General features: G+C 39.6%; 1 protein-coding gene across 2 annotated transcripts in view; it reads left to right on the top strand.

Annotated features, from left to right (window-relative positions):
• Window positions 1-22,675, top strand: part of DOK5 (docking protein 5) — an 87,849-nt gene that overhangs the window by 64,649 nt on the left and 525 nt on the right. The window contains exons 3-7 of one of the 2 annotated variants that reach the window (XM_065414755.1): window positions 1,243-1,357; window positions 1,458-1,577; window positions 4,292-4,481; window positions 5,823-5,958; window positions 18,250-18,370. In XM_065414755.1, coding sequence (XP_065270827.1) covers window positions 1,243-1,357; window positions 1,458-1,577; window positions 4,292-4,481; window positions 5,823-5,958; window positions 18,250-18,370 — 682 coding nt within the window. Of the gene's footprint in view, window positions 1-1,242; window positions 1,358-1,436; window positions 1,578-4,291; window positions 4,482-5,822; window positions 5,959-18,249; window positions 18,371-22,675 lie in introns of both variants that reach the window. The other variant, XM_065414754.1, reaches the window with a different exon arrangement.

The following is a 22,675-nucleotide window of genomic DNA, read 5'->3' as shown; positions in this document are numbered from 1 at the left end:
AGAACTAGGAAAACCTGGACAATGATGGTGCAAGCTGTCTTTGAAGAGAACAGGTCTAGCAGCCACATCCTTCCTCTTTCTGATGAAATTACCAAAAAAAATGCACCAGTGGAGGGAGTGGCTAAAATTCATGTTCAGATGGTTACTTTGGCAATGAAAATGTTGAGGTGTACTGCCAAGATTTTCCAAAACAGAAGCCTAAAATGTAGTCTCCTGATTCCATTTTTAGCCACTTGCCTGAGTGTTAATAGTGCAGAGAAACCAACAGTTACCACTGAGCCGAATTTTAGGCTCTTTTTTGTTAAAATCTTAGAGCAAAGTCCTAGTCCAGGCTGGAAAATAGGGCTCTTTGTGTAGAAATGTTAAAAAGCACCTATTGTCTGCTGAAGCTGTCTACTAGAGCTGGACAGAAAATGGGAGATTTCCACAGGGTGGGGAGGGGGAAATCAACTTTGCATTGAAAAAATGAAAACCGGAAAATCAAAACTTTTTCAGTTTTTGTCAACCAAAGTCTGAAAATCTCTGGCTAAAAACTACTGAAAACCATATTTTTGAGGGGTGGAGAGGACTTAAATGTTCTGTTTTCAGGTTTTTTTATTTCTGACCAAAAAACTGAAAATTTTCAAAGAACATAAGACGTAGGACTGGAAGGGACCTTCTTGGTCATTGCGTCCAGCCCCCTGCTATCACAGGCCTACAAGGAAAGTGGACACTTCCGTTGAAAAACTAATTTTCCATCAAAAATAGTTTTAGATGAAAAATTTCACCTACCCTAGTGTTTATTCTTCCATACAGCAAGTCATAACAGAATCGGTTTCACCCGCTAAGTGAATGGATCAAGTGAAACCTTTTTTCTTGGACTTGTTGCTACTTCTGCTGCACCTGTTTGCTCTTTACCATGTACTTCATATAGGTGTTTCCCCATTGGCGTGAATGTTGCTTCCTGAAGAGATGATTCCACCATCCCTGTGGTTTAAATCCTGTTTTTACTGGGTTTCACTGGAGCTTGTGCACAGACAGAATATGAGGCAGTGTGGAAGTGTCAATGTGACTACATCATTTAGAATCTTCAAGTTCATCTGTGAGCCTGATTCATGTCAAGATGATTTTTCCTTGTGTGTGCTCATGGGCTCATTCTTTTTGGGTTTTTTCCAGCTTGGCTTAATGCTTTTCCCTTCTCTCCTCCGTTCAATAGTCATTATTCAAGGATTCTAATTAGAACTCCAAATTGCTCTTTTTCAGGTCACAGAACTCAATAATGTGAAGAATATATTACGACTGCCAAAAAGCACGAAGAAACATGCTGTAGGCATTTATTTTAATGACGACACGTCCAAAACCTTTGCTTGTGAATCAGGTGGGTAAACTGGCACAGTATATTAGAAAACACTGGAATGTAAATTGTGAAATTATAAACATATTGTACCTACACACAGATTTTCTGGGCATTTATACAGAACTCGAGGCGGATGAGTGGTGCAAAGTGCTGCAGATGGAATGCCTAGGAACTCAGATTAATGACATAAGCCTTGGAGAGCCTGACTTGTTGGCGTCTGGTGTAGAAAGGGAGCAGAGTGGTATGTACAGAAATATTGAACTTTATAGCGTTTAGAAAGTTTTAGAACATAATTCCTACCTGAGGGCATGGCTCAGTTACTGAAATGTTTGGGCTGTGCACGTAGAAACCAGAAATATACTCAAGCTTTTACAACCTGGTGCAAAAACCAAACCCACAAACAAAAAAACAAACCCCAAAACAAAACAAAAACCATCAATCTTGATTGTTATCAGCACTAACTAACCTGTTCTGCTAATCTGACACTCTGATTTAGGAATTTAGAAATCTTCTAGTGAGTTTTTTTCAGACAAATTATGTGCATTGTAATCTCTTTGGGGCAGGGAATGCTTTTTGGTTCTGCATTTGTAAGGAACCTAGCCAAATAAGGTCCCAGTTCATGACTGTGGCTCGTAGGCACAAATACAAATAATAAATATTGCAATATAAATAATAATTGCATACATAATCTGAGCTCAGTTACTTCACTTGCATATGGAAATCAGCTAATTGTATGCACACATGTGCTTTCCATGATTTAATTAGTGCACACAATTTTATTAACTGCATGCAAAATACAGTTGTGAATGCCTTTTGTGTGCCCACATGCATTTACCTTGAAAATACAGGGCCGCCCGGGGGGGCAAGTGGGGCAATTTGCCCCAGGCCCTGCAGGGGCCCCCACGAGAGTTTTTCGGGGCCCCTGGAGCGCGGGGCCCCTGGAGCGGGGTCCTTCACTCGCTCCAGGGGCCCCGGAAAACTCTTGTAGGGCCTGGGCCCCCGGAGCTTCTTCCACTCCGGGTCTTCGTCGGCGGGGGCCCCCCACCGCCAAAGACCCCAGGCCCCCTGAATCCTCTGGGCAGCCCTGTGAAAATACACTCCTCTTGAGAAGCACAGGCTGGAATCTCTCCTCCTTTCAAGCAGCCCTAATTATTAGCTTCTTTCTCCTCTATCTGTATACTGGCCAAACACACACTCTCAGATGCCCATGTATGGTTAACATATTAGAATTTATAATTAGCCCTCATCCCATTTCTGTTGCAAACTGAGTCCAGGGACTTGCACTAAAAATATAACGGAGAATGCAACATCAGCTACATTTTTAACCATTCATTGAACCTAAAAGAGTTAATTTTGAACACTTAGGTTGTCTTTTCACCTGAAGAAAACCTGGAATTCCTTTAGCAGCATTTCTCCAAGCTTTTTTAAAACCAGATTTCAGAGTTAAAAATCTGAATCTGTGTTTCATTCCATTGTCTTTTTGGAGACATTGTCTCCATTGTCCATTGCAATTCCACTGACTTAAACAGTGTTATACCATCACAGAACTAATGTAACAGAGTGGAGAATCAGATTCTAAACCTCTAAAATACTATCCCAGCTTGAAATTAAAGAACATATTAATTTTCAGATTTACTTGCCACTTTCCTCTATCGATTCTGATTGTTACTCATTCAATCCAAAATATGTGCACTAAGTCAAGTGACTGAAAAAAGGTGATGAATGAGAAGGAACCAGTTTGACAAGTGGGTGAGTGGCTTTAGATAATTCCATGTCTGCGAGAAGTAGACTGAGGGAATCCTCTTTGCGAAATTGAGTTCATATAAAATCTTAAGCAGTCATGAACATAGATTAGAGACTTATTAAATGCACAGACTTGCACTGCACTTTATTCTTGTGACGCTTTTTATATACAACCATAATTATTAGAAGAGAAGTTCATTGCTATAGTTCTTCACAGTGACATACATGTCCTGAATGTAAGGCCTGAGTAAATAGGCTTTGTCTGGGGAATCAAAGCCTACTTGGGTAGAGAATGCTGAATCTTCTGTGCAATCCCAACCCGAGCCAGGACACTGGAGAGTTTCCCAGCTCTTCCTGAAGGTCATGGGTAACAAGTTTTAGCCTACTGCAACCTTCCATATGACGTGTTGTCAGTGAATTTGTGTAGGTTTGGATCCATTAGCAATGTCCCAGTCACTTCCCAGGCCATACCAGAGCTCACCTCCCTTCCAATCTCCTGCAGAGCAGGCCACTGGAGAGTTTACTTGTGCAGCATGCAGAGAGCTGTTAAATTCCACTATGTGGCTTCTCTATGGTCTCCAGTCCTTGCGGCCCCACATATTGAACCTTGGCAGCTTGAACTTTCTCCCTTGGCATTTGGAAGTTGAAGCTAGACAAATTCAGACCGGAAATAAAGTGTAATTTTTTTAATGATGGGAGAAAATTAACCACTGGAACAATTTACCAAGTCTCATGGTGGATTTATCACTGATGATTTTTAAACCAAGGTGGGACTTTTTTTTCTAAAAGATCTGCTCTAGGAATTATTTTTGGAAAATTCTATGGATTGTGTTATACAGAAGAGCAGACTAGAGAATCACAATGATCCCTTCTGGCTTGGAATCCAGGACTCTATTAGGCCCTTTACATATGTGTAATAAAATAGACCTTTGCCCCAGAGAGCTTCAAATCTCAGTTGTTTTAAAAGGTGATCACGTAGATAACATTTTATGGATTTTTAGAGATCATTGCTATGTACTGTTCTTATGGTACTTAAATGGCTTCACTCTGTATGCAGTATATTTTTAGAAATAAATGTAATCAATTGAGGGAAGCGAGTTTTTATTCTTGGAGTAATTGCTAAAAGTGGATATAAGACTTTGTAATTTATAAATAAAGGAAAAATAGGAAAAATCTTAGAGATTTTAGACCAACCATTTGTTTTTCTTCCAGAGAGATTCAATGTGTATTTAATGCCATCCCCTAATTTAGAGGTGCATGGGGAATGTACCTTGCAGATAACATTTGAGCATATCTGTCTTTGGGATATCCAGAATCCCAGAGTAAAACTCATCTCTTGGCCATTAAGTGCCCTCCGGCGGTATGGACGAGACCCAACTTGGTTTACGTTTGAAGCAGGGAGGTGAGTGTTTTGCTATAATACTATAAGCCATTTTCATAGAGAGGTGATAGAGGGGCTAAGCCTAGGTGATACTAATGAGCTTTCCCACCTCATACTGAAGTGAATGAGAGTGGAGATTGTTCAGAACCTTACAGAGGAGGTTGCACACCTTGTGGGGAAAAAAGTTCACATTTCGATATGGATAGTTTTAAGTTGCTGCTTTATAAACCACAACTTTTGCACACTGATTCTACTTTTTACTGTGTAGTTATTTTTAATAAATACTGTACATGAGCCCGGAGAATTGGATGTACAGATTTAAAAAAAATGGGGGGAAATATCATACTCTGCCAGTAATTCGTACAACACAAAGATTGACCTTTGGTCACTAATAGCACCTACCTTAGCCATAATGGCATGAAGATTCAATTAGGAGTTACTAATGGATCTACTAGCTACATGTACAAGTGTTTCAAGTTGAAGGCAAACTCTGCTCTCAAAATTTTACTGGAGTTCTGTGCAATTAGGGAGAGCTAAATAGTGGAGTCAGGATCTGCCAGAGGGGAATTTTGCCTTAAAGCATTGGCATTAGTGTTAAAATGCTATTTTAATTCCTATTAGACCCTTATGTTTTATGTTGAGATGGATGTTTCTCTATAGAGCTGAAAGAGCAACAATCTGAAGAGAAATGGCATGGTGGCTTCACACAGGTCCCAGAGGAAATTTTGTGCTCTCCTAATGATGCAAATCAATATAAGCCTAATTACTGACTTTCTCAGCAAATTTACATATTGGTCTCCTCAATTAAATAAAGTTCACATCCACCAGTGCATGTGGAGGTAACATTTCTCTTCTTAGTAACTCGTCTGGTCTAGGAGACACTTCCCTATTTCTAACAACAGCTTTAATAAATCTAAAGAGATACACAATGCTTTAATTTAGTTCAGTAATGTAGGATTCTAGACAGGGGCCTGAGTCTCACAGCTGAATCAAACCCTTTCAAGCATACATAGATTGAAAGTGAAATATACCAAGGACTTGATTCTGTAATGTTTACATTGAGAAGCAATTATGTGCATAAGTAAATACTACTCCATGAATATGGGTTGGAGAATCTGGCCCATATGTTATTGATAATGATGAGTAATCATCATATCCTGTTCTAATGGTTTGTATATATGCTTATGAAGTTGTATCTAAATCCGTGTGTTTTACTGCAAACAATCATTTGTTATTTTTATTACCTTTTGCTTTGATATCACTTTTTTTTTTTACAGCAGTAGTGCCGAAAATATACTTTACAAATCACCCTGAACAAATGAAAACCTCACATTTGGATCATTTCTGTTCTCGCTTTGGCAGGATGTGTGACACTGGGGAAGGACTATTCATCTTTCAGACAAGAGATGGGGAGGCGATCTATCAGAAGGTTCACTCAGCTGCTTTGGCCATAGCAGAACAACATGAGCGCTTATTACAGAGCGTGAAAAATTCAGTGGTATGGCTGTTAGTTGTGCTTGTCATCCAACACTCCGCATTAATGAGTAACACAATTCATAGACCACCTTCTTGACCGTTTTCTTAATTTTTGATTTACAGATATTAAATTGTTTGAGTGCATGATGATTTTCTTCTCTTCTAGTTAAGGTGTTAATGTGTTCAGTTCTGATGGCATTTAGCACTTGGGGTTACTAAAGCAGTAAATAATTATGATTGCTTTTTTAAGCAACTGGAAGTAGAGAAGTTTCTGCATTATATTCCTTGATTGCGTTATTTGTAAAACCATCAAGAGGTGTAAATTGCTATAGGAAAGATGGCTGGGTCTTGTAGGCACATGTTTTCCATTCTCGTTAGCTTCCCATTATTAATCAGCAACTTGAGTAGTTTATTTGGAAGTGTTTCTCATCAATGTAATTCCAAAATATTGTGGCTGACTCATGGTTTTCCATTTATTAATTGATGTCTACACTTTAAGAATAATTTAGAAAGTGTCATATGTTGTTTTAAACTAAACTGCTTGATTTGTTAAGGGGAAACAAATATTGGTCTAGAGTCTCAAAGCATCTCAGCTTCCTGGGGCTGTAAAATGCTTTAATCATGTCTTCAGGCCTGTTTTTTGACGTTTACAAAATTAGAGAAATTAGGCATTTAGAGACCTAGTAACTGGCATACTGGATCAGACCAGTGGTATATCTAGGCTACTGTCCTGTCTCATACAGTGATCTGTCTAAAGTACTTATACGGCTCCCATCGTTGTAGCATCTGAGTACTTCACAATCTTGAGTGTATTGATCCTCACAACACCTCTGAGACGGGGGAAGTACTGTTTATCTCCATTTTACAGCTGGGGAACTGAGGCACAGAAAGACTAAGTACCTTGCCTAAGACCATATAGGAAGTCTATGGCAGAACAGGAAACTGAACACTAATATCCTGAATCCCAGACTAGCACTCTAGCCAGTAACAGATGTTTCAGAAGATATAAAATTCCCTTAATGGAGAACTGTGGGATAACCTGACCATATGGGAATTTTTCTCCTTATTCCAGACAGATAGTGATTGGCTTATACCTTAAGCATAAGGGACTATACCCCTTATCAATACTTATCCTTCCTAATGTAAACGTGGATGTTGTTATTATCCATATTAATGTCTAATCCTTTTCAGAATCCTTCTAAGATCCTGGTCTAAGTGATATATTGTGGCAGTGAGTCAGGCTGGATGTAATTAGTTGAGAAAAAATGGAAATCGTCCTCTGAAATTTCATCCAAAGGTCGCCCTTTTTGGGGAAGATTAATATATTGAATTAATATTTCCCCTCTGCCTTCCCCCTTTTTTTAAAAATCTTTTGTAGGTTTTTTTGTTCTTCTGAATGTGGGCCAGGAATTGGAATCAGAATCACAAAAACAAAGCTAGAGAGGCTGTTCTCATAGTAATTCCAGACCAACCAGAATGAGGAAATACAAGAAACACTAAAAGGAAAAGAATCTAACTGTTCTCTTAAGTTGTCAAGCCAAATTTTGTGGATTGGATAATTGAGCTAAACTTCAATTAAGCACCCACGCTAATAAATAATTCATTGGTGTAGTTTGAAAGGTATTTTGGGGGAACAAAATTTGATGCTATACATATTTTTTCACCTAAAAAGGTCCAGTGGTAAAACATTCACTTGTTTCCAGTCAATACCAGTATATTAATTTGTAGCTAATAGTGACACTTCACAGATATTGTTACCTTAGTAGCTTTCCTAGACTTTCTGCCGTGTATTCATTTCCTTAATCAGCATCTGTGATCACCTTGTAGGTTAGGAATATGGGGAAGTTTTTACCAAGAAGTCATTCTTGAAGGCAAGATTCTTCTGTTGAATTCACATGGTGTTAGCTGGCTCCTTATATATTCACTGTCATTATGTCAATAGGACATCCACATGTGTTGTCATGACAACAGAATTCAGCATGCCAAACCTAAATGCAATTGTAAAAACTCTGCCCCAAGTGCAGCCATTGGGATTTTAGCAATTTCCAGTGCAGCCTTCAATTTATTAGGTTATATTTGGGTAGTACTTGTCAAGGACACACTTTGCTTTTCTGCCTCTACAAACGCATTGACCTGAGGTGCAAAATCAGTAGCAAATGAAGTTTTATGCTGTTCTTTCTCTCAATGCAGTATCCTCAACTGATATATTTCTTAGAGCTGTATAGATGACTTTCTGATTGTTGAAACAATGGGTTATTTTCAAGTCTTCAGGAGCAATGTCAGCCTTTCATCAAAGGGGGAATAAAAAGGGTGATAATTATTTTGTTTATCCTGAATTAGCAGCTATTTTACTAGTGTAACAAAACCACTCAACAAAACAGATTAAAAATAGCCTGGCATGGGTCATACATACCTTGGAAGCAAGGACTGGCTGCAGTCCACTAGTGTTGGAAGAGACTGAGTAGCATGTGTTGTCTATTCAGTCATAGCTATTTTCAAAGACAGTCTAAAGTCTGTGGTAACTTTTTCCTATTGAAGTGAATAGCATTTTCAGACCACTTCATACCTGGTGTTTTTACAGAAGTGTAAATGGCAGCCTTATTGTGCAATATGGTATTTGAAGAGTCACTTCAATTGATTCTTAAAATACTAAACTGCACTGTAAAATCGTCACCTCAATCACTTCACAAAGATACAGTTGCCATAAATTTCAGTGGGGAGCAGCTGCAACAGATCTAAACTCCATTTTACTTAAACTAGGTCCAACTATAACTTCTAAAAATAACACAGTCAATCCTAGAATGCTAACCTGACGATAACAACATACTCTTCTTTTCAATTTAAAGGCATATCATTTAGTATTGGTATACAAAGATGAGCCCATCTGGATACAGACTTGAGACCAACTGGAAATTCAGATCCTGGATTTTTGGTGTAGCCCATCACAGAGATGGCTCTGAAATATGGCTCTGGATCTAGGTTCAGATTCCAGCCTTCATCCTAGAGTTCAGAGGTGTCCAGATTAAGGTTTCTGGTTGTCTTGTTAGATCTGAGAGAATACTTCATACTAGGTAATCTGTTTGATGAATTTCACCTCTTTTGCTGATCACAAAACATGTTCAACTACATCATGAAATTCTCATTTTTATTTATAGAAAGTGTACCTGGAAGGGTAGAATATGTAGATTATTAAAATTCATTTTAGAACTCAAATATTCACAGAAAATTTTGTCCACTATTTACTCATCTCTAAGGTCTATATCTAATCACTGGCTCAGGTACTCCAATCTGGCTGAGTTCTGCTTAGCACAAGACTGGTGGAAGGTTGGCAGAAGTGACATTAAGCTGCCCACATGCTCCCCCAGTTCTGGGACTGACAAGGAATCAGGCTAGCCCTCACTGCAAATTAGAGCAGACAAGGGATCATTTCAGATAAGATGCTGTGACCACATGACCTTTGTCCAGACACATGACAAGTCTCATATGGGAGTGGCGTAGGATATGCCAATTTTATGGCTTCTTTGCAACATTGGACGCAGACAGACCAGACAGTTGCATTTACTTGTCAGCAGAGTGAATTAAAAGATGTGTCCTTTTTGGAAAGAGTAGAAACTGTGTTAGCCCTCTGCTTGGGTGAATTTCACCCTTTCTGATTATTTGCTAGCACACACAGCATATCTGGTTTATACCCACCCTTTTCATGCTTTCTTCCTTTCTGTTTTCTACCACCATTCAATGGAAAAGTAATATTTATATAGAGCACAAACACATTTTTCAAAAACCGCGAAAGATTATCTAGCTGGCCTAATAATTGACCAACAGAATTATAGTCCTTGACTGTTGCCATTTATGCCAGGGCTCAGTCCAGGTAGTTTGAGAAGGAACCTCATTACTTCTCATGATGGAATGTCAAAACTTAATGAATCTTCCTAGTTCTGGCAACCGAAATCCAATATTGCCTAGAATGATCTTATTGGCCAGTTCAAAGGGCAGCCTAGATGCTCGGGGGCGGATTTTCAGACAAAAGTACATCTGATGCATATGATAATACAAGTGCAACTGGATTATTGGATGGTCAAATTGCTAATTATGGTCATTTCCATGTGTACTTGTGATCATTAGAAATGGAAATTAGTGCTGGGAATGGTACTTCCTATCTTTGGGACTAGAAAGGAGTACCTTGTAGTAGAAAGGATGACAGTAGGGTAAAAAATGAACAACATAAGTAAACCCATCAAAAAAAATTTAAAAAGAGCATTAACATATCCCTGTCTATCTGAAGACGTTAAAATAAAAATATTTCCTCTTCTACAGCATTTGCATATCTTTTGCAATGGATTTGGTAACTGCCTTAACTAAGCAATGATTGTCTTAAACAGTTTGAATTGACTACGTGAACCTACTTCACCTGGCAGAAAAAAGGCCCATCTCAATTAGGGCTGACAAATGATTAAAAAAACAATCACAATTAAGTGTGAGATTAAAAAATACTATTTCTTTTATCTTTTTTTTCCAGTGCAAATATTTGTAATAAAAATATCAAGTGAGCACTATACACTTTGTATTCTGTGTTGTAATTGAAATCAATATATTTGAAAATATAGGAAAGCATCCAAAATATTTATAATAAATTTAAATTGGTATTCTATTATTGTTTAACAGTGCAATTAAAACTGTGATTAATCGCAACTGTGTTTTATCTAGTTTATGTTTTTGCATTAATCACATGTATTAACTGTGATTAATTGACAGCCCTAATCTCACTATAATAATCCCAGGACTAAGATTCAGGTATTTTATAATTAGAGTGTTTGATAAATCTCTGAAATGTATACTCATCAGACTAAGTGAACAGATCACACTATTAACAAATGTTTTACATAAATTCCCTAGGTGGTGGTGTTTTTTTTGTTTTGTTTTTTTGTGGGTTTTTTTTTGAGAGAGAGAGAGAACACATGAAATACTAATTTGTGGGATGGTGGTGGTGAGGGGGGGAGTTATAGTCTTAAAAAAAAAAAAAAAAATCGGACCCAAACCTTTAGTCCTGGCTGAGCTGTGCTTAATGTGGGACCCAAGAGAGGGTGCAAAAATGACTCCCTCAAACTGCTGGACTGCTTGGAAACCAATCCCCAGGACTAGGTTCCATCTTAGTAACTGTCCTCTACATAAGCCTCTAATACAACCCCCATGCCAGGGGAATTCTCAAATGCACAGCTAGGGCAGCTTTACTCTTCTTTTCCAGCACTAGAATGACACCAGGGGCCATAGTAAGAGCGATAATTTGGCCTTTTTTCTGAATTCCACAGAAAACATTTAAAAAACATTGGACGCCCCAGTAGAAATATGTGTTTTTTATTTGCAATGGACAGATAATATTGGAGAAGTATTGTAGGTATTAGACCAAGTTCTGTTCTCAGTCACACTAGTGCATTCCTACTGAAGAAGGACTCAAGGATGCTCTCCTTGTTTAGGAGAAGGATTTAAGATGTGGAGACATTCATCCAGAGAAATTTCAGGCTGAGCCAGGTATTTATACTATATATTACATCTTGACTGTTTCATTAACTTATTGAAATTTGAACTAAAATAGTAACTTACTTTTCACCGCTGTGTTTTTGCTTCTCTCTGAATGCAGAATGGAGTCACTAATCTGGCACAGAATTCCATGGTTGGCTGAAACACCACGCAATAACGTCCCATCATACTGCATTGTTTTACAAAATAGCGTTTGGCTCACCTCTAATGGTGAAATGGTACAATGCCACCACTGACTCCTGAGTGCCTCTAAATTGCTTTTCCTGTTACGTATATGTAGTGGAAGAACATTATCAACAGACTACACCATCCAGGTTGCCAGTGAACCTTAATATACATCAAAAACCCTGCTAATGATCACTGTACCATGGTCATCCATCCAAATAGCCAGTAAAATGTCAGCCTTTGTGAGAATGCCTCCACACTGCATTATGCAGTTATCTGTTACAAAGGTCAGAAAAATTCCAGTCCCTTTCATTGCCTTTAAGAGGAGATTTCACCATAATTAAGGTATAAGGAAAATGAAGAAGAAGCCACCACAAAAAGTGCACCTAAGTAGGGCTGAGCATAAATGTTTGTCTTGATGGAAGAGGATGCATTAACGTGCAGTATTTTTGTGCTAGTGCAGGTTCACCAGCAAGCCATCACAAGCGCTACTGTGTATTCTCTGCAAAGATGTGTCCCATCCGGGAGAACGGAAGTATCTTTTGGATGGGATGTGACTGGAAGGATCCCAATAGGCTTTAACCAATGACATGAGTGGAAATATCTAAGCAGCACTCCCAACATGGTAGGTTTTCAGTTTGATGTCCTTCGGTTGCCAAATCATTCACTCACCAAGTGAATGCAACACAGATTCACACTTCTCTGCTCTTGGCCAACTCGTAAGCACTGTGCATGTGCACATTAGCGTTTCATTTCCTACGGCTTTCAATCCACTTCTTAGTGCTGAGTGTTTATGTGAAATAAAAACAGCCAATTATCATGTCATTCCGGCTCCTCCTGTTGCTGCAGAGATACCAGTGAATTAATTATGGGAATCAAATCAGTCATGGTCTAGACAGGGTTTGCATGAAATCTGAGCTGTGTTGACACAGTCTGTGTGTTCAGGACATAGAATTGCTTCTCCTTATCTCTCCAGACCCATTTCCCTTCCTTTTGGGTCAAAACTCACAGCAGGCTCTCCTTCAGGCCTTTTGCTTTCTCCTCCTCAAATTTTCTCCCCCCCCCAAGTCTATTTCCCATCCTCCAAGGATGTCCCATTATTAACTCCACTTACTTCAGGAATATATTGTACTGTCTCTTAAACTCCCTTCTGACCCAACTTACCTTAGAGACACTGTTAAATGGAATTCAGACTACTAAAGTTTTTGTGCAGTTGGGGAACTGTCAAAGTCAGTGTTCTAGTTTTACATTTCCTGGAATAGATCCCTAGTTGTTTGTTTCTATGGTGCTGAAATGTATGCTAACACTGAAGTTTCTGCTGATACTTTATTGAAGAGATTGTAAGTGGAAGTGTGTGTTGTTTAGAGTGATTCAGTAATAGTAACTTCAATGTGGGCGTTTTAAAGATCAGTAGTTGACTTGGTGTTTGCTTTTCCTTTCAGATCCCAAGCACAATGTCCACACCTTACAGAAAGGAGGTTGTAGGCGAATGGGTTCCGCTAAATTACTTTACCCTGATCTGAAGAAGAGCTCTGTGTAAGCTTGAAAGCTTGTCTCTCTCACCAACAAAAGTTGGTCCAATAAAAAATATTACCTCACCCACTTTGTCTTTCAAATCTTTACGTCTTCTCCTCTAAGACAGCCAGCCCTTATCTCTGCCTCTTCTGTGTGCTTGCTTGACCCTTCCCTTTTCGCTGTGAAATACACTAATTTTGTAAAGATTCTTTCCCTCCATTTCTAGATACAGATTTTTTTTAAAGGAAAATAAAAGTTGAAGCATGCTTGAAGCATGTCTTTAAGAACATATTCTGCAAGAACGCAGTGTAGCATAGATATTACTGTGCTTTTTGCTCCCAATATAACAGAGATTTTAAGAGACTGGGGTTTTAAGAGACTGGTACGATTTTAAGAGACTTTGGGTTTTAGAGCCCTTAGTCTGACTTTCTGGGCAGAACCTTTGGCAGTGCCACAGAGTTAAAGTTCAAGAAATGTGTAGCTTACTGTTGGCTGGAGAAAACATATTGATTAAAAATGGAATTTATGAGAAATTGCATTAAAAAGTCAGAATTCAGACTATTTTTACCAGCTCTAGTGCAGATCTCATGCATTTTTGTATCTTGAAGCACAGTGTAATTGACAATACTTTCTACTTTAAAATAAAGAATTAGGGAATATAGCTGAGGGTGTTATATGTAAGGAAAGAGGCCTGAGACTGGGTTTTCCATGAGATAGTTTTACTCAAATGCATTTGCTGATCTCAATTGCAGAAATATGGCACCAGGAGACAGGTAGTCTCCCAGGAAGTCCTAAATCCTAAATGGATTGGGACTTCTCCATTTGAGGCCTGGTCCACATTAACCCCCCACTTCGGACTAAGGTACGCAAATTCAGCTACGTTAATAACGTAGCTGAATTCGAAGTACCTTAGTCCGAACTTACCGCGGGTTCAGACGCGGCAGGCAGGCTCCCCCGTCGATGCCGCGTACTCCTCTCATCGAGCTGGAGTACCGGCGTCGATGGCGAGCACTTCCGGGATCGATCCGGGATCGATTTATCGCATCTAGACAAGACGCGATAAATCGATCCCAGAAGATCGATTGCCTGCCGCCGAACCAGGAAGTAAGTGTAGACGTACCCTGAGATTCCACGTCTTTTCTGACGCTGCACTAAACCAGTTGCAAACAGAGGAGACATTCAAGCTGAGAAAATGGTCAGGAGGTAGGACATCCTCCTGGAGGGTCCCTAAGCTCTGGGAACAGCTTTCTACCCTGATCCGAAATACATAGGGTCTCCTGACCTTCAGAGGAAGCTGTCTATATGCTAAGGTTTTTGCAGATGAAAGGTTTTTGACAGAGTTTAGGTCTGCACCAGGGAGAGAATCTTTGTGTTGTAAACCTTAGAGTTGGTAGGGCAACTCCACCTTTTCATGTTCTCTGTATGTATATATATATCTCCTTACTATATGTTCCATTCTATGCATCCAATGAAGTGGGCTGTAGCCCACAAAAGCTTATGCTCAAATAAATGTGTTAGTCTCTAAGGTGCCACAAGTACTCCTGTTCTTTTTGCGGATACAGACTAACATGGCTGCTACTCTGAAATTTGTGTTGTGTTGTTGACTATCAAATGGTAGGATGATATTTAGTATTCTTGGTTGTCCTTTTTCTGTGCAAGTTTTATTTCACGTTTTTGAGTTTTACAGGTTGTTAAGCTTTGTGATTTTTTTGGTGCTCACCTGTTAATTGAAAGACACCAGAAATTGTTTGATCCTGTTTACATTAGCAACTGGGACAGTTGAAAAAGTTTCAATGAGGTTCATATAAGCATCTAAAAGTTTCAAACGTGCTCTGAACATCCAAAATTCCTTGGCCTGAAAATTACGCTGGAAATATCATGAGAACAAGATGTCAGGTTGGGTGGGGTTGAAAATCTCCCAAGAATGGCCCACTACTCAGTATCTCTCTATTTCCAGTTTTGGTCTCATACACAACAAAATATAGAGACAAATACAAATAGCATTATTTTAAATGTTTTGGTTCAAGTTGGGAGCAAATTGAAGGGCATAGATGATCTACTGGTTAAGGAATGGGATCTGCTTCTCTTCCCTTTCTGCTACACATGCTTCTTCTCTGACCTGAGCCACATCACTTGCTCTCTCTGTGCCTCAGTTTTTCTTTTCTGTAGAGTGGTGGTAAAAGGTGGCTCACTGATTTGTGCATTCATTGTTTGTTTGCGTATGCAAAATGGCTGCATACCCACTTCTCGCAGGTGCAATCAGTCAGTGCACAAAATTGGAGGCGAGCCAAAAAATTATGGCATTTTTAATTTGATCTGTCTCCAGAAACTGCCCATGTCATAAAAAGAGTATTGTATTTCAAAGTGCTTTATTTGGTTGACTAATATGATTTGAAATTACAGTAATTTGTTAGCTTTCCTGTTTTCAGGGGAGCAAATTGTAAAGAAGCTGTAGGCTGTGGCACAGTAATACTACCGCAACTCTTGTTTGAAGTCCGTCCTGCATGTTTTTCTGTTGACATGAATGTGTGGTAAGCTATAAACCATGCCATCTTGCAACTATGCCAACACAACTTAGAAGTCCTCAACTATCAGATTAATGGTATTAGTTCATTGGTGGTAATAGCGATACAGAACAAAGTGGCCAGGAAAGTCCTATCTGAATAGAGCTGTGCAAAATTCAGCAGTGTCTTTTTGTAAGATATTAGGCAAACTTTATTTCATTTTGAGTCTCAGGCTTGAATGAATCCCCAAATTAAGTACAATGCAGCTCAAACCTGCCGTTTACACCTAGCTAGGCATGAAAGGGTTCATCAGTAACTCAGGCTATATCCACCCAAAATGTGTCCTGGGTTTACCTTGGTGAACCAAGGCCAGGTTCATAATGAATCCCTAAGCAAGATGAATTGGATATGAAAGATTCAGACAGCTGTATCCCTGGGTAGGATACATTTAGCATGGTCCCTTCTGCTGTATCCCAGCACTCCCTCTGCATTGCCACAGGGTTCTTCTTTCACAAGACTGCCTGTCTCTTAAACTCCTGCTTCAGTGGGCTTAGTTGGCAGCTTAGTCCATGCCAGATGTTCGAACTCATTGTATGAAAAGCTGTAGCAATAGCCCTGCTCACATTCATAGTTTACTGTTCACGTTCTAATTTTTAGATGGTGTGCTGACTTGACTGTGTCGCTAATGAGAACAGTTTGTCTTTGTCTGACCTCTGCCTGTTTGTGAATTCTGTTAGGTCACCCGAAAGCCTTCTCTGCTCAAAACTGGATTGGCCATTCCACCCCCACCCCCGCCCCCAACATAATATTAACACCCCCAGTTGTTCGGTTTAGAAAGCTTCTGTGTAATGTACAGCATTTAATCATCATGATCTCGTCAGTCTTTCTTCTCAGGCCAGTGAAGTTTGAATGGGCCCAATTCATGCCAACTCCCTAGCTAGGTATTTCTGTGGTCCTCCTCACTGTGGAAATCTATCATTTGGTGTACTGAGCCCTGGTCTACACTACAGACATATGTCGGTATAACTGTGTTGCTCAGGAGTGTGGAAAATCTGCAGTTATACTGACCGAACTCCAGTTGATGGGAGGGCTTCTCCCATTGACATAGCTACTGCCTCTTGGGAAGGTATAGGTGGCCTCTTCAGTAAGCATTATAGCAGCACAGCTTCACTGGTGCAGCATTATAAGTGTAGACAAGCCCAGATGTCTAACTCAATGAAGGTGCCCATGGGATGAATTTGTTCTATTGTGTTGAGGAGCCAATGAACTCCTGTGTTGTCCTCAGTGCAGCCTGTTAGGGAAAGGTGCTTGCTGCCCTGCAGATGAGAGAGGAGACAGAGAATAGTGAAAAGAAAAACCTATGCCCAAAAAATAAGAACGACGTCCCTTTTCTTATCACACCCTGGCTGAAAAAGACTTAAGGTCAGATTCTCAGGTGCGGTGTGACTCCGTTTGGCCCAGGCAGGCTGATCCCCACTGTAGTGGAATTCTCTGATGGCAAAGAGGTTTTGCTGCTGGCAAAGGGGGAGTGGCCAGAAATTCCTCATGTTTCACTGGTTTTCTGTTTCAGCCATTTGGGGCTCAGAACAGCCTTCAGAGGAACTAGTGCTGGACCAGGACCAGGGAAGCACAAACATGAGCTTTAAGCTGCCTTTGCACACCCCTCTCCCAGCCTTGCTGGAATCTAATTTCCTGTGTCACTGCTACCAGTGCAAAATATAAAACTACACCACTTTTGGCAAGAGCTGGGGGTGGAGGGATAAAGCTATTATTCCATTAGAAGCTCCTATTGGGAATTAACATAAGGGTCATTTCTAAATGATATTTGTACTGATTTGGCTGGCTTCAACCTAGTTTTAATATGAGTGTTGTCTTTGTGACCTTGTTATTAAGTAAACTTGCTTACAGCTGCTGCTGTATGGGACAACAGTGATGTTTTCACCATAGGATGTGCTTAAATTGGAGGACAATGAATATACAAAATGTGCTGCCAAAAGCTAAGTGGAGAAAACGGACTCCCTAATATTGGGTAAAAGACAGACGTAGCCTGGTCAAGCACGTGCCATCAGTGTATGATCAGTGGTAATAAACAAATTAGAAATAACACGAAAATAGCAAGGGCAGTAAAAGTCATGCCAATTGAAGTTTACACGTGTATATTGTATGGAGTTGCATAAAACACAGAATATTCATACTACATAGTGGTGATTGGAAGAGAACTAATGAAATATATAATTTGGTTGTATACAAAAGGTGGTAGATTGTAAGGGGTAGTTGGGGCTCCTATGGAGACATAGGAGAAGTCCATCATGACCTGCCTGCTCCCTAGGAGAAGGTAACCGGCCATTGTCTTTTTCAGTTTCTCTGTCGTTTCTTGCTTTTAATACTAATTGTAATCCAAGGCATGTGTCTGGTTCAGATAAAGATTTGAATTAATAAACCTGTGTGTCTCGGACCTGAGTGTTTGTCATTCTCACCCAACGCTCCAGCAGGTTTGTCTGTGCAACTATTGCCTTAGCAATTAACATGCTCTGGTGGGTATTAGAAACACCGCTGTAGTGCTCTCCTCCTGATGTCACTTTCCTTTCTTACAGCTTCAAATGAAAATGAGTGAGCGAGCCGTCTCCCTCAACACCATAGTGCCCTTGCCTCGGAGTGCCTACTGGCAGCACATTACACGGCAACACAGTACGGGCCAGCTCTACGGCCTACAAGGTAAGGGAGAGATGGTGCAGGGAGACTCAAACTGCCACAAACAGGACCAAAGAGTGGTTTGACCACCTATTGTGCTGGAAACAATAATTGTGTTATAGGCAGGGATGGTAGCACCACATTATTATGGTTGCCCAGGACTTCCCATTATAAGATCCTGTAATTAGTTGCTTATCATTTGCCACACTTCGACCACTCAGGCTGAAATTTACTATGTCACGTATCTGTCTAAGGCTGAATTATTTTGGAAAACTTCAGCCAAAATGCTTTAGCCATTTCCAAGAACAAAGCTACGCAAAATACATTGTTTTGCCCATGTCAAAAAATTCTAACAACCTTTTCTTTCTCTAGCACCTTTTCTTTTCTCTATGCTTTGGAGCAGGGACTTGAATTTGTCAGCAGGTGGCCTTTGTGTCAGGGCTGTATCATTTGCTGTCCCTGTGAAAATCTGCCCAAATTTGGCCAAGTTATAAGCCTTTGAAAAATGGCAGTTTGCACATGTTTATGGTCCAGTCCTGGAACATGCCTTACTCATGGGAGTAGTCAATTGATTACAGCAAATTCAAATTATTCTAATAACAAAATGGTTTGAAAAGATCAAGTGATTTTAAATTATCAAAATGAGTTGAAATGATTTGCTGGGGGATTTTTTTAATCCACACCATTCAAATGTGTTATCACACCACTAACCATTACTAACCCTTCTCCTTGTCCAACCCTCTCACTCCAGTCCCTCCAGCAACAAACAGGGAAACACGGCTTAGTAAAGCACACAGTGGAGTGGCCTTGCTGTGAACAATTCATCCAACTCAGCAGTGGGATAACTGCGTCCTTGCCGTCTCATACTCAGAGGAACTGCAGTTCCTCTTATTTCAGATATACTTCCCGTTGCCAGCCTAAGGGATAGCACAGACCATTCTGCGAGATTTCTCATAAGAGCCTGGGCAGTTTTCAGTAAAGTTAGATTTTCCTATGGGGTCAGTAGTTCAGCAGTTCTATAAAGCCCATTATTGCCTCTATCATGATCACTGGGGGACATCTAGTGGCTAGTAAGAATCTTTATCCTGATGGCCAATTCAGTGCTTTAATTTATCAGATTGGAATGTTGAGTGGTGAGTGTGCAGTAGACACTTACAAACATGGAGGAAGACATGGTCCTATCCTTAGTATCTGGCATGTGATCTTTAAAAATGAGCCGTGCGGACCTAACTCTACTGGTAAAATTCCCCCCAAGCTCAGTAGGAGCAGAGTTAGACAGTACTGAGCATTTTTTAGAATCCCACGCTTACAATTTAAGAGCTGATCCCAGGAGGTCATACTGCAATATCTCCAATATATTCTAGATCCTTTGGTTCAAATACATCCATGATGTAACTCCGTTAAGCTCCATCACATGTCTGGACTGTCTTGTTTGTTACCATTGACTTCAGTGGGAATTGTGGGTGCTCAGCACATTTCAGGATCAGGCCCTAAATCAGTACCTTCTAGTTTGTGCACATATTCTTAATTTAAAATTGAAACCTTTTCCCATCTACATTTTACGTTGTGAAGTTTATTATTTTAAATCTGCTGGAATGAAGCTGATGGGCTGTTTGGTGGTTGGTTCAGTATTGATGATGAATCAGTAACTAAGGATCAGGGATCTGTTCTGAGTGGTCAGCGGAGGAGTTCTGAGAAACAGACTGGACTAACCAATATTTAACAGAAACAAGGCAATAGTGGATTATTGGATGGCAGGAACCAAAAACTGTCAACCTCTCTGGCCTGATTTTCTCTCTAGAGCACTTTGGAATAAAACTTGGACAGTTCCTTTGTTTCATTTAGTTAATGAAGAGGGATTGAAATAGCTTTGCTAGATGTCAATACTGGACAGGCAATGGAAAGAGGCCTAGACTCTATCATCCAGGCACAACCCTTAGTTAGGATAGAGTTGTACTGTCCCAAGAGGAGGCACCACTGACATGCACCACAGAGGTGAAATGTTTCCCTGAGCTCACTGACTTGCAGGAAGAAAACACCTGCTGCACTAACCCTGAGAAGGGTGCACGTGAATTGTTTAGTGTGTTGAAGGATAGGTTAATCTTGGGGTGGCTTGCACTGCAGAGAGCACCAGTAAGGAAAATCCATGCCACTCAGAGAGCTCAGGGACAGCAGTTGTGTCTGGCGCCCATGCAGGGTGATGCACAGGGGCAGGCTACTGGCAAACTTGTAACAATTTGGCCCAGAAAGAGAAATAGTTGGAGAAGTCAAGGCCTTACTGCTCCTGACTGCAATTGAATTCCATGAAGTAGGGAACATGTGGACAGACTTTGAGCTAAATGACTGTAAAACAAAACAACGTTGTAAATGTGTGTTCCACAGAATGGTTTAGGGGCTGGTTAGGCAGCACACTGCAGCCCTGATATCAAAGTGCAGATATCACTTGCCAACCCCAAGTGTTCAAATGTCAAGTCAGGACTCAAAAATCATGAGATTGGCATAAATTATGAGTTTTCTTTTTTTAAAATGTGGGGTTCTTTTAATTTGCTACCTCGTTTTGAGCTTTAGGGTTCATGTTTTCAAGTTTTTTCTCTGCAATAATGAGAAGTACATTTTTTTAAAATGAAAGCTGAAATTCTCACATTCAAATGACTCCAGGAACTGGGATTACCATATGTTGCAAGACTTGAGATAAAAATCACAAGAGATGGCAACACTGAGATATAGATAGGCTTAGACAGGAATAGATTGTTATTGGTAAGTGTCAGTAAAACATCAGCTTCACAGACAACTTATACACACACAAACCAACAAAAAAGTATTTCCATCTATCATGATTGAAATTTACAGATAGGCAAAGTAAGAGAAGTGCTGCTTCAGAACTTTAGAGTTTGATATAAGGATATTTATTTTGTATATTTTGACATATGATGTTGACAATTTGTGTTTTAATAGTTATAAAGCATTCACTTTTTGAATCTCAAAATCTATTGTCATGAAATAATTGTCTGACCCCCATAACTTCCCGCAAGTGTGAAAATTTAAATTGATGAAAATAAAAAAAGTTTTAATATAACATTGATATTATCTATTGAATTTATTTAAAAAATCCAATTCTGCCAAGCCTAGATATAGCCTGTGTACCATTCTCATTCTCCTGCCTCATTTATCACAAACACATAAACAAAGCTAAGCAGATTTTCCCTACTGTCTTTGAAGATGATCTGAACACTAGAGGGCGCAGACACAACATAAAAGCAGCAAATGTTTTGAAAAAGGGATGAAGAGTAAAAGCAATATTTTGCTTAAATGCCAGTTTGAATTTGCTCCATAAATTAGGGCTTGACCTGCTGATGACAGCCTTTGACACAATGAGAAAAACGTTTATTTGCAACATTGCCCCACAATCAGCAGATTTTTCTTACTGTGTTTTATGATAAAGCCCCCTATTAAAGTAATAATTTAACACCAATGTATTTGACATAAGATAAATAGGGAGACAATATTGGCACAAACTGTTATTTTTATACTTGAAAAATTGCTTAGATTTAATAAACTAAAGAGAAGGATCCTTGAAAAAATCCACAGCTCGGACTGGCTAATGGATCTAAATTCTCTGATAAGTCCTGGGACTTCCAGAAATAAGTCATACATAGAATAGTGTTCCAATTAGTAAACACCCATTAGGATTATTGTGTTACTTGGTATTTAGAACTGCTTTTCACGCAGTACCTGTAACATATGTAATCAATTTAGTTCACCAAAATCTTAGAATGCACCAAGTTACCAAGAGGAAAGGAAACACTCAGTATAAAATAAACTTTGTCCTAAGCATGGGCCCAATTGCAATACCCTTACACACGTTGAGTAGTATCTTACTAAGTGAGAAGTGGAGAAGGTTGATATTTGTAAAATTGCTGTGAAACTACATTTTCTGTGGGGAAGAAGTTTTGAAAAGCAAAAAAAAAATCAATTTCCATTTTTGGGGGAATTTTCCAAAATATATGAACATTTTCATTTTGAATTGACATTTGGAAACAAAATGGCCTGATCTCGTTTTGCAATGTTGAATCAAAACTTTTTGTATGCTGTTGGTTTGTGAAATGTTTCGCTGTTATGACTTTCTGTTCTGATTCAGAATGGAAACTGATTTGCTAATGTTGAAATTTTCATTTCCTGACCATCTCTAGGGAGTAGTCCCATGGATCGTACTGGGATGGCCTTTGAAGTCAGGCACCATTCAGCCTGAGTACATGCAGCTCAATTTTGCCCTGTTTACATTTTTATTTAATTTAGTGCAAAATGACTGCTTGTCCTACACACTCACAC

This window comes from Emys orbicularis, chromosome 12 (assembly GCF_028017835.1).
Source record: "Emys orbicularis isolate rEmyOrb1 chromosome 12, rEmyOrb1.hap1, whole genome shotgun sequence".
Taxonomy (NCBI): Eukaryota; Metazoa; Chordata; order Testudines; family Emydidae; genus Emys; species Emys orbicularis.
The sequence above is the reverse complement of the archived record's forward strand: the minus strand, read 5'-3'. Positions and strand labels throughout refer to the sequence as shown.